Raw genomic sequence first — 13,180 nt, 5'->3', positions numbered from 1 at the left:
CGTATGTCCCAACTGATAGATAGTTGAATTTACGATCTCCATTTGTTTCTTAGAACTCTCAAAAGTCCCTTCAACCCCACTTTCTAATCGTGAAAGTCTCTGGTTGATGATAAGTGCATCCTCAGCATCCATTGTACCGAACAATGATTTTGCGACAGTCCCTAGACCGTCTATAAGACCTCGGCGTTTTCTAGAATCGTTGATCCCCAGCATCCCGGAGATAACATCTTTAGTCTCCGCAAAGTCCTCAGCCCACTGAGTAATTATCAGCTGGAAATTTTTCCCGCTTTCGTATGCTCCTCGACTGCATTGCTCCTTAGCGAGTTCAAGATGTTTATGGACCTGATCAGCTCTCAGCATCCAAGGCCCCACATCTGTAGATGCAGCGATACTCCATACTTGATTACTCAGATACAATCTTCCGATAGGCTCAAAATGAATTCCAGGAGTGTCAATAAATTTCTCAACCACATGCCCCTCCCCCCTTATTTGAGGTGCCATGCTTCCCAGCATGAGCATTATTAAGGCCGTTGCAAAATTTATCGACTTCCGTGTTTTTGCGAAATCACAGGTTCTTGAACTTGAGTTGGACGTCGACTTTAGGTGACGTTGCCTTGACGGCAGCCATGTTTGTCGACGTTGCACCCCTAGACATAAAAGTGCCTGTCGTCCCCAACAAGTCACAGTCCTCTTAAAAATTCCAAGTGGAAAGGTTATAATACCCCATAGCATCAAGATGAATAGTGTCAAGTGCTTTAAGTGCGGAATTGCTGGACATGTTTCACGAAAGTGTCCCTTCGCTGAGTGTGGAACATCTACCAACTGCGGAATCTGTTCGAGATCTCGTCGATTTCGACCTCGACCAACAGTATCCGTCTCTGCAGTTGTCAAAAGATGTTTTACTTGTGGTGAGCCCGGACATCTCTCCCGTTCTTGCCCACTGCGTATCAGCATCCGTCCTGCAACCCGTCCTGCGCCTTCTTCGGGATCTCCGTTGAAGACTAACCAGTCCAAGGGTTCAACTGGAAAACCAGCGCCCCGCTGCCGTGTTTGTCGCACCTTTGAGCACCACCCTCTGGACTGCTCTCCGGACCAATCAAGTAGACCTGCCAGGAGAAGTGTGTGGGATCGACTCGGACCGCTCGTTCCTCGACCAAAATGCTCCGTCAAGAAACACCCATATTTAAAGCACTCGGTGGATGCATTCATGTTTAAATATCTGGTAAGTCCGAATACCTCCTCTACTCTCCTAACAACCTGTTCTTTTCCGACCGTCTCAGTCTCTATTTCTTCTAATTTTTGCCTGTTTTTTGACATTTCTAGTGTGACAGATTTCCCTATCGACCCGGATACGTCAATCTGGAGTTCAAAAATAAAGTCAAGCAATGGAGAATCAGTAGAGGGAAGAACCTGAATGCCCTTTGGGATCTTCCGATCCGTTCCGACATTGAGATAGATGTCCAGGACGTCTTCAATCTTCGTGGTCTCTTTCAAGAATCTCCAACAGCTCAGCCATGTCATGTACCCCAATTTCTGGAAGATACTGGAACTAGATGTGCTCGCTGTCATTCCTACTGCTGGGACTATCCGGATTTCTTCTACCTGGGAAGAACCTGGCACACCCGAAACAGTCTCAGTGCTCCGATTATACCTTGGAATTAATTGTTTAATTGAATAAACACATGGCAAGGTCAATCTTATTTTTTCCATAAAAAATTCCTTATCCCAAAAATAAGAAATTTCCAGGTCTTCGAAGAGTTGTAACGTCCGAGGCAGAGGTACATATAGTCATGCCTCTACAAAAGGACGTAGTCGGTTGATGTGGACTCTCTGTGTTTTCTTCTTTCCTCCGCTTCGAATTATATAGTTCACATCAGATTTCTTCTCTACAATTTCGTAAGGACCGATCCAGGGCTGTGTCAACTTCTTCGATCTTCCGCGTCGCAAAACATCGTTTTTCAACAGGACTTTGTCGCCAACTTTGAACACCATTGGCTCCGCATCTCTGTCATATTGAACTTTCGATCGTTCTTTCACCTTGTCAAGGGTCTCTCTCGCCTCCTGATGAGCTGCACGTAATCTTTCCCGTAGCTCCTGAGCAAAGTCATCGTAGCAGTACGTCAAACGAGGCGGCTGTTTCACGGCTGTCGGTAATTCAGCGCGTCTTCCAAAAATTAGCTCAAATGGCGTCATTTTTGTTGCCGTGTGGGGCGTAGTGTTGTACGCAAACATGGCGTATGGAAGCCACGTATCCCAATCAGTTTGATCCTCCTGAATGAAGCCTCTCAGGTACTCCGCTAGAGTGCGATGCGACCTCTCAACAATGCCATTGGTCTGCGGATGATATGCCGTTGTCTGTATCTTCTTTATTTTCAAAAGTCTACAGACATTTTTGAATATTTCCCCCACGAAATTTGGTCCTTGATCCGTGAGAAGTCTCTGTGGCGTTCCATATTCACAAATTATTTTCTCCGCGAACGCACGTCCGACGGTGTTAGCCTCCTGGTCTGGAATAGGAATAGCTTTGCTGAATTTCATCAGAGCATCCTGGAACGTCAAGATGTACTTATTTCCAGCGCTCGTCACGGGCAATGGACCAACTATATCCATAGCACATTGCTCAAACGCCGTCTGAGGGCTTTCTCCGACGATCATGGGCACCTTCGTAGCTTTTCCCAGCTTGTTGAGTTGACATTCCTCACAGCTTCCCACGTATTTCTCCACGTCAGATTTCATTCCCTTCCAATAGAATCTCTGTTTCAATTTAGCGTACATTCGCTTTTTCCCAGGATGACCAGCTACCGGTGTATCGTGGTATTCCCGTAGTATTTCCAAAACCTCATCGTCAGCAGGTGTGATGACCCCGCTGTCCGAGCCCGTACTCGCAACTGTCTCCGTCTCTTTCTTCGACTGCGCTCGAGTTACAATATTGATACGGCTCAACGCGTCGGCGTTGGTATTTAATTTCCCGGGCTTGTATACCACCTCGAAATCATACTCCTCTAATTTTAGACGCCAATGCACGAGATTCGAACCTGGATCCTTGACGTTAAAAATCCATCTTAAGGGCCTGTGATCGGTAACGACAGTGAACTTTCGCCCATACAGGTAGGGTCGGAAGTGATGAGCACCCCACACAATGGCTACTAGTTCCCTCTCAATCGTACTGTATTTCTGCTCCGCAGGATTAAGCGTCCGGCTGGCATAGGCAATTGGCAGATCCTTTCCGATCTCCCCCTGCGACAACACAGCTCCCACAGCCTTGTTTGACGCATCCGTAGTCAGCAGAAATGGCCTCTGGAAATCTGGATATTGCAGGATCGGCGCTGTAACCAGAGCTGATTTCAGGCTCTCAAACGCGCTCTCCTCCGCTGTCCCCCAGGTCCAGGCGACGTCCTTTCTTAGAAGGTTCGACAAAGGTTTTGCGATTTTGGAAAAATCCCTAATGAATTTCCGGTAGTAACCTGCCAGACCCAAAAAGGACATTATTTCCTTTTCACTCTGAGGCTCCGGAAAATCCTTTACTGCTTCTATTTTACTAGGATCGGCCTTGATCCCATCTTTGGTGATAATATGTCCCAAATACACGACTTCTCGTCTTAAGAAATTGCACTTGTCAGGTTGGAGTCTCAGGTTTGCATCCCTCAGGCGCTGCAGGACTTCCCTCAGCCTCTTATTATGCTCCTGTAGATCTGGGCCAAAGATTACGATGTCATCCAGATATACAAAACATCGGATACCCTGAACTCCAGCCAAAACAGAATTCATTAACCTCTGGAACGTTGCAGGGCCGCCCTTAACCCCGAAAGGCAATCTGTTAAATTCGTAGTGCCCATAGGGTGTCGAAAAAGCAGTCTTGCACTTGTCCTCTTCTTTTACGGGTATTTGATGAAAACCCGAGGCCAAATCCAGAGTTGAGAAATACTTTGCATTACCCAACCGATCCAAAATGTCAGTAATATTGGGCAACGGAAATGAATCACCAACCGTGACGTCATTCAACCGTCGAAAATCGACGACAACACGAAATTTCACCTTGCCCGAAGCATCCATTTTCTTCGGTACGACGAGCAGAGGCGCATTCCATTGACTTTTACTAGGTCGTACGACGCCACTTTGCAGCATCTCCTTGACCTGCCGGTCAACCTCCCCCATCTGCGCTTCTGGTAACCGGTGAGGTCTCACGTTGATGGGCGCGGTGCCAGGTTTCAAGGGAATTTCATGTTCTAGATGATCGGTCACCCCTGGTGAATCCCCTGGTAATTGCACGATAGAGTTATACTCCTCCAGGATTTCCAGAAGAGAGTCCCTCTCTTCCCTGTTCAGATGGTCAATCCTCAAACTCTCGTGCAACAGCTTAACGCGATCTTTTATTTCGGTTTTCTTGGAACTTCTCAGCATCATAATAATTTCTTTCGAGGGTAGAGGTTCAAGTCCTACAGTTGGTAGATCGATAAATACATCATTATCGTTGGTGTTGATTACACAAACGACTGCTTGACCATTTACCGCCCTGGTTAAGCATTCTCCCATGAATACTCCTTTTACCAGTTGTTTTTTCTGCGTGATCCCAGTCTTTGCACCGCGTGTAGGAACTCGAACTAAAATTTCACTTCTGGCTTCAATTTTTGCGGGCTCTCTGTCTTGGAATAAATCAAAAGGACGTCCATTAATTATTAACGCCTTTCCGTGCATTGTTTGCACATCTAGGCTAGAAGAAGACAAAAAATCCTCGCCTAGTATACCTCCGATGCAAGGAAAACTCTCAGGTACTACTTGAAAGGCATGTCCCAGGTATTTTCTACCAATTTTCAGGTATAATACCACCTCCCCCAAGGTTGCCACATCCTGATTGGAGATTCCTCTCAGGACTCGATTCCCCGGTGAGATTTCAATATCGTCCTCTAATTTATCTTTTCGTACAAGAGATGCTTTCGCTCCCGAATCTGCCAGGAATAAAGTAGGCTCCTTCAATTCAGCTGCACTGAGTAAAATCTGCGTTTTAATCTCAGCAGCCTTTGCTGGTTTTATCATCTGCCTTTTAGATTTTTTTGAAGAATTCCTCCCCTCCTCGGAAGATTTCACCATCATCACTTGATAAGCCCCCACTGGTAGAACTTTATCAGCATCAGCTTTCTCGCCTTTCTTTTTTGCAGAGTTGTTGTTATTGCTGGCCGTTTTGTCGTTTTTGTGTGTCGAGGCCATACCATCTTTGCTATTGGTCAATTCTGACGGAACTTTTTGTGAATTAGGTATCCCCAATCTTTTTTTCAACTTACGACAATCCGTAGCCTCATGACCTGCATATTTGCAGTATTTACAAACGGTCTCAAAAGCGTTGACGCTGCGTCTTTCCGTTGCAACTGGTAACGTTGACTTACGCTGTCCGTTATTACGACATTCCTTAGATTGATGCCCCGGCTGTCCGCAAGTAAAACATTTCCCAGTTGATAGCCTACCCAGAGAACTTCGATTTCCTCCGGAAAAATTCTTCTGCGCTGTTGTAACTCCTCCACTCTTCCCCTTGTGCGCGCCAGAAATAGTTTTTTCTAGCTCTATAGCTCCCACACAAGCCTCATGGAGAGTTTTGAAATTATGTGCTCGTACCAGAATCTGCAACTGCCCTCGTAATCCCTGCTCGAACATCAGTTTTGCCAGGGTCAGCATGAGTGTCTTGGAAGCTAATTTTTCCTTCTCTGTGAACTCATTATGCAGACCTAGTAACCCGTTCAAGAAATCCAAAGTGACTTCTTCCGTGCGAGCCACATATTTAGTAACATCTTCGTTTTCCTTCTGCTGTAGTCTACTGAACTCCACCTGAAGACCCAACAGACTTTTTGTTTAACCAAAAAGCGACTCTAACTCAGTTTTTAGCTGTTCAGTTGTTTCATGGCACTGCCTTCCAGTTTACTCCCTAAAATTCCTTCTAATAGAAATTCTTGGAGCTCAGGATGGATCAATTTTTTTGCGCTTTCGACTGATTTCATGAAAGCATCCAATTTATCCGGATTTTCCCCTCCGAAATTACGTACCATCTGCAGAGCGCCTTTCAAATCGAGATGTGTACGTACAGTTTCTCGATGATTTTGGACATTTTGCTCTGCCCAGGCATCTGCTAACAGGTCTCTTACGTCATTCCTCTCCCTTTCAGCCTCCTCTCGACGAAGCCGCTCGGATTCCAGAAGTTGTTGCGCTTTCTGCATTTCCTCCTCCCTTTTCCTGTTTCTCATCTCAAGGGTCGCGACTTTTTCATGTAAATCGACTATTTTCCCTCTGAGATGATCTAAACGTCTAGGCGGTCGCTCTTCCCCCGATTTTTCCATATCAGGTGGTATAGTTTCACGACGCCCATCCTCAGGAGTGCGATTTGGTTTAAAGCCCCCTGCTCCAAGTGCCCCCGCCTGGAAGAAGACGTTGCTTGGGGTAGAAAAGTGTAGTTCAGGCGTGTCATTTATTTCCTCTGCTCTTTCCTCTTCCTCCGGAAGTTCCTCGATGTCCTCAAATGGATTTCCCGGCACGTTTTGTGGAGGATTAGCAGGGTAAAGACGTACATTATTTGGGGAATTTGAGATTCTCCCGTTACTTCTTTGCGTGCTATTGCCGCGCCCAGCCCCAGGTAATTCGTCCGGTAACTCGTCCCCAGCGTCCCGGTGAACCTCGGCCCGTACCTGTCGCTGATTAGCGACTAACATGCTTTGATGCAAAGATTGGGTATATCTTCGGCGCAGATTAACATTTCTGTCAATCTCCCCATCTGAGTTGAATAGATTCCTCCGTGCTCCCGGCGCAGAGAGAGAATAGGAATCAAACTCACTTTCTTGTCGACTACCTCCTGGAGTTGACATACCGATTATTTATCTCTTGGCCAAAAAAAATAAAATAATCTTACTTGCGTAGCTACTACTCGATACTAGTCCCTTCTGTCAGACTAGGTTTCCACTGTACTAGCCCTTTTATTACGAATATGTAGTAGGGTAGGTTTCTGCCGTTAACCACTATGGCTAATCTCTCGCGCCCCCGATGAAAAGGTCCACGAAAATCTTCGGCTTGTTTACCTCGAAGGTAATAATCTTCTCGCTCCCTCGATGAAAAGGTCCACGAAAATCTTCAGCTGGTTTACCTAATAGGTAATCTTCTCGCTCCCTCGATGAAAGAGTCGTTACACGTGTAGGCCAGACTACCCTCAAATAGTCCAATTCCTCAAATAATATCTCGTTCTCTATCACTGTGTAATTAGACAGTGGTTGATCAGGCCTCCGTCTTCCCAAAATAACGCTGCCACCAAAATATGTAATGGACCCGAGCGGTTGGGTTCAATTAGGGATGAATTACACGCGGGTAGNTGGCCCCGAGACAACGATTACACGAGTTTTTATCACCTCATGTAATACGATTGCATCAGGTCATTGTTCTTCGTCGCACACCCGCAAGGCATCGGGTGACGTCTTTCCGGTGTACGCGAAGGCCAGTCGTCGGGGCGCAAAGTGCTGACGCTGCACCCCAGTTATCTGTATTCGACGTTGACTCGTGAAGTTTTATTCACGAGTTTTTAATGTTATTTTATATTTCTTCATTCCACTGTTTGTTTCGAATAACTTGTGCCACTTTCGTCACTTCATGTTATTCGAATAAGCAGTTGAATTTTGAGAAGTTATTTGGGGCATAACACAGCCATATTAAGTAGCTCTGCGCAATTAAAGTTTTATTACGCTTTTTGAGCTTCTGTAAATTGTTAACACAATTATTACTTTGGTATGCCTGGATTTTCCGGCCTTTTCCTGACGTCGCCGTACTGAGTGTCCAGACGAGTTTATCCTGGATTTTCTCGCGTAATAAACGGTGAGCGTAATTACATTTTGTGAGTGCACGCGTGTTTAGTAAATTCAATCCTGCGGTCGCCATTTTGACACCGTTTGAGTGGTCAGAATTCGAGCCTTTTGCCTTCGGAACGTGGCACTCAGTGGCCTTTGACCTCATCCCTTCATTTTCATTATTGAATATTAATTATTTCATTCATTTTGTTGCCGTTTATCGGTTTTGATTTTGGAACTTTGTTCAGTTTCTTCATTCATGTGGCCTTCACGTTGTCGCGCTTCGGGTGATTCTCGCGAATGATAATCTTTCGTCATTAAATGGTGGCTGCATGATATTGGTTCATTTTTCCAAGCAAGTAAAAATATTGGATTTTTATCATTCTTATTTTCGCATGTGCTAAAATAATAATACTCTGTATCGAGTCATACCGCGTGTAGAGTTCTCTCTCACGCACTTCATTGAATTACTTAATTTTGTAATTATCACACATTCAATTAGGTTCTGAAAATTTATAAATTGTAGCTTTAGACAATTAATCATTTTTGATTTGTGTCGAACCTTTGGCCGAATTTTCTATTGTTTTATTGTTGTGAGGGAAATATATTTCATTTTATTTCCGAATAATTCATGGTGTTCAACTGCATTAATTGTTTGCCCGTTCCCACATGCCTCCACGGTTTCCTGAGCTGGTCGTGGAACACACTTCGACATCGTGACCTTGTCCTTTGAACGTTAAAAGGACTGGCGCCCTTTTGGTATTGTTTCTTTGGTTTCTCTCGTTGATCACCTTCGTACTTATTCGGGTTGAGAGATTCCAAAAGGGCTGCTGAAAGTTAGTGGACGACAACACCCACGATTTCCCGCGTGTGTCGTTGAAAAATACGTCACAATATATATGATTCATGGGTCATGTACAGGGTGTCCTATAGCATATGACCAAAGTTAATTGCAAATAACTTGGATACAGTCAAATGTAAATAATTGTTCTTTTCTTATTGTACAAGGAACATTCGGCAAATTACAATACGATTCCTTCCAAGTGTCCGCCATCACTCATACTACAAAACTCTATCCTGCGTTCGAAACTGGTATAGATGCGCTGTATTATGTTTTTATTAACAGCTCGGATAGCATCCCTAATTGCGTCTTGCAACTCTCTCACCGTCCTCGGATACTTCTCATAGCACTTGTCCTTGAGAAGACCCCATAGGCAAAAATCGCAGGGATTCAAGTCCGGAGTGTAAGGCGGCCATTCCATGCTCCCATGGGCATACTTAGGGTAACCTATGCTTAACACACGAGTGCTGTAAATGGAAAAAACTATTTCAAATACTCCAGCAGTCCTGTGTGGGGCGGCACCATCTTGCATGAAGTAGAAATTCTTGACTAACTGATTTTTTCGTGCCCAAGGAAAGAAGTTCTTCTTCAAGAACTCACAGTAAATATCAGCACTGATTGTCGGACTCTCAATAAATTCAAGGAAAATACCTTTTATTGTAATTGCCGCCCATGCAGTGACTTTTTTCGGGTGTGAGGACTTAGTTTCAATAACGTGAGGTGACTCAGTCCCCCAAAAGCGAAAATTTTATTTATTTACTAAGCCACCTAAGTAGAAATGTGCTTCGTCCGAGAAGATGATATTCTGTGCCTTCATTTCCTTGGATTCAAAAAAATTGTGAAGTTCTTGGCAAAATTGCATACGGCGAGCCATCGCCTCCTCACTTGAAAATTGATGTACAGAAATTTTGTAGGGATGGAAGTTTAAAAACAGTTTCAATGCGGTGAAGTGACGTTTTTGAGACTTTCAAGGTTTGAACATATTTCTTTTTCTTTTTCTTTCAACATATTTTTTGAAATGTTCTTCAGTTGTGCGGACAACTTCATCCGTGGTTATAGTACGTGAAGGACCAGTATGCTCATGCCTTCTATCGTCTAGTGTACCGTACTGGTTAAATTTCTTAATTATTCTGAAAATACCCATAATTGGTCGAAAAATGCGTCAATTTTCAACAAAAGAAGGAAACAAAATTTTTTGGTTAGTTCATTCACTTTATTTACCGTTTGAGGCTCGAATCAGACACTCCAATGTGTGTGCCATACTTAGAATGAAATGCTCTTATAGCTGCAGTAGCTGAATCTCCTTTTCGGTAATATGATTTGATGAGGAATGAGTTTTGTTCGATGGTTAAATTTTCCATTTTAGTGCTGCAATTTCCGAGCGACTGAAGCATGAATGAAATTTGCGGAGTCTCCACTTCATCCATATATTAGACTTTAGACTGCACTGCCACCTTGCGGTATTCTACGCAATTTACTTTGGTCATATGCTATGGGACACCCTGTAATGAGTGGTACCTTGTGAATAGGAAATCAAAATCGAAAGATTCCCCTGATAATTATAAGACAAAACTATGGAGATTATATATTCAGATCCACTTCATTGATAATCAACCGCATGAAATTGTGATGATAAATTAAGCAATTGCATCTGAGAACTATATAAAATATTATGTTCATATTAATCTAATGATTAATTTCTTCAACAATGGGATTGAAGATGCAGACACCAAGTGCCGAGCGTGCGAAGCGCGCTTTATAATGCTAGTCATTATACTAAAGGAGAAAACCATTTCTCAAAATGCGAGTTATCGATTTTTTTTTCATCGAAAATAAAAATATCGATTATCAATGCAAAGAACTGTCGAGTATCGATTTTAGAAAAAAATGAGTTTTTGTTGATGAAAATTGAGCCATTGATGAGGTTATTAAATTTTGTGATTAATAAATAAATAAATAAATCAGTCACCACAGATAAAAAAGTGTAAAAATAGTCTCGTGCACAGTCCTAATTTATTATCATTTTTAAAATTGAATATTTTCTACGGAGCCATTATAATGCCTATAGTTATGTAATATAATATTCAGGGAGATTTGATTCGAAAGGTTCGTGATAATCCTACATTCAATTGCTCTACTTTCCACTTTAATGCCAAGTGCAGTGAACGAAATTGTTCAAGCTAACAAGAAAAAGACTCAGCGATAAATATTTATCCTCTCCGGCAGACTTAAGAGAAAATCCTCAATTCATCAATTAGAGGAATTTTTTTAGTCTCAATCAGTCCACGATGGAAAGTAAAAATTGCTTTCATAGAAGGTCGAATTCTTTCTCTTCGTTATAGGATCAATTGGAATTCCGAGGAAATTAATTTAACGTGTTTAATTAAAGTGATGAATGGGATAATTAAATGGAATTCTATAGAGTCGCAAATAATATTATTGACTGAGAGAGATGTCCGTGATTCTTAGTGTAGTGGAGTAATAAAAATGTAAATGTCGAATAATGGTTCATTTTTCCAGGCAAAAGCTTATTTTAAACGTCAGATTCGCGCAGTGTCTATCATTTGAATGACGCAAATTACCAAGATATTTTATAATGTAAACAGTGTACAGCAAAGTCTGTCTGTTGACTTTTCGCAGATGACTTTGTGGAAAAATTTTATCTGACGTTAGAGATCGGATTCATATTAATGTTGCTTTACGATAATTACAAAGAATGCGATATTTGATGACAATTACAATCAATGCGTATTGCTCTTGATAATCAATTATGCTAAATTTCATAGCCTATTAAAATCATGTCTGAATTTTTCAACGGAGGATGTTAAAAATAAATGACATGTCCTGAATTTTCGGATTTTTAATGATTTTCCAATCGGATTTCGATCAACCGCAACACAGTATTTGAGGCTACCCGGCAGTGTTATTTGGGATATTTTCTCCCCGATTTTTAATATTTCGCAGTAACTCTTCATTTTTCCGGTTCATTCCAGATCGAATCTTATATTTGACAGTCTATGGAAATTGGGTCATTCTATTAACATAATTTGATCAAATCGTCCCTAATTTACCATCTGATGTTGTTCACTGCCCTTTGATTGGCCAAAATCCGATTGGGAAAAATAATCAGACAAATACCCATCGAGCTTAAAAATTAATGAGATATTTCCCTCAAACTACTCTGCAAACAAACGATCGTTTTGTTTAATAAATCCGAAGCGCTTGCGCGCATCATTTGTTTGCATCGAACCTATCGGGAAATACCCGATAATTTTGAAGCTCTTGGGATATTACTACTGAAAATTATACGGAAAGATTATGAAATTGCTTTTTACCTTTAGAACATAGTAATTTTGAATACGAGAAATTGAAAGCAGAACCGTACCCACCGCACTTGAAAATTTACCATTTAACATAGTAATTTTAAGAATAAATGAAAAACTGCGACGTGCTGGATGAAAAATCACAGCCGAAAATATTCAAAAATTATGGAGGAAGAATTGGAAAAATTACTGTTAAACACAGGAAAAATTGAGTGGCGGTATAGTAGATAGTGGTTGCATCAAAGTAAAATTTACATTAACGCGAGTAAAATTTAGGAGGACAAACATATTTCTTTAATTTGTCACTTAAAAAAATATCCCCTCCCCACTAAAATGCGTAATCGTTCTGAAATCATCGAAGTAAAAAACTATTTTCAATCTTTTTTATTATCCTCGGAAACTATTCTTAATAATTTTGCTTCGTCACGTATATTCATTCTGAAAACGAGGACAGACAAGGAGAGATTATATTGTTTAAAATTTTAGAATCCGTCACCCGAGCCATTGCGTGGTCGAAAGAGGGAGGAGATTCCTCGAATTTAAAACAATGGACAATGTTGTCATCCACTGAAATTTTTAGTAGTCAATATAGCAAGGTTGGTTATTTCGTTAAGTAAAATGTGGGAGGCACCAGAGTGTAAACCGAAGTTTTATATTGTAATACAAAATTACAATTCAACATAGTGAAAATTCATAAAAGTTGAGTAATGTTCCGTCGTTGAATAGTAAAAATTCATAACAAAATTAAGTGTTTTCAATATTCTTGGAATTTCTTTCTTCGTTCATGCATTTTCCACTGTTTTATTCATTAAAAATTACTGTTAAATTGTAAAAAATAGATTCCACATTGTAAACATTCCATTAAAATCAATCAAATTTCGAAATTTTTTCGGTATGTTCCTCGATTACAATATTCACATAGTAATTTAGAATTTTTCATTTCCGTGGTGTAACAACAAATCGATTAATATTTCCCTTTCAACGCTGAATATTCATATCAAATTACTCAAGACATATGAAAGTTCTTTACAATTTTATAATATGATGATCAAATTTTTTCGAAACAATTCAATATTGATAACCTCGAAAATATTATATTTTTCATCTTTCATTCAGAAAATAACTAGAAAACTTCTACTTTCCTTAGGAACATACCATATATATATATATATATATATATATATATATATATATATATATATATA

At 41.2% G+C, this 13,180-nt stretch overlaps 1 protein-coding gene across 1 annotated transcript; it reads left to right on the top strand.

Moving 5' to 3' along the window:
* Positions 1-547: 547 nt before the first annotated feature.
* LOC107043523 lies at positions 548-1,662 on the top strand. The gene is made up of 2 exons (XM_015265055.2): positions 548-1,222; positions 1,324-1,662. The coding sequence occupies exons 1-2, from the start codon at positions 737-739 to the stop codon at positions 1,660-1,662; spliced, it is 825 nt and encodes a 274-aa protein (XP_015120541.1). The 5' UTR covers positions 548-736.
* The last annotated feature ends 11,518 nt before the right edge of the window (positions 1,663-13,180 follow it).

Source organism: Diachasma alloeum, unplaced genomic scaffold (genome assembly GCF_001412515.2).
Source record: "Diachasma alloeum isolate Michigan unplaced genomic scaffold, Dall2.0 Dall_scaffold_00595, whole genome shotgun sequence".
Taxonomy (NCBI): domain Eukaryota; kingdom Metazoa; phylum Arthropoda; class Insecta; order Hymenoptera; family Braconidae; genus Diachasma; species Diachasma alloeum.
Note: the sequence above shows the minus strand (reverse complement) of the source record. Positions and strands in the feature narration are given on the sequence as shown.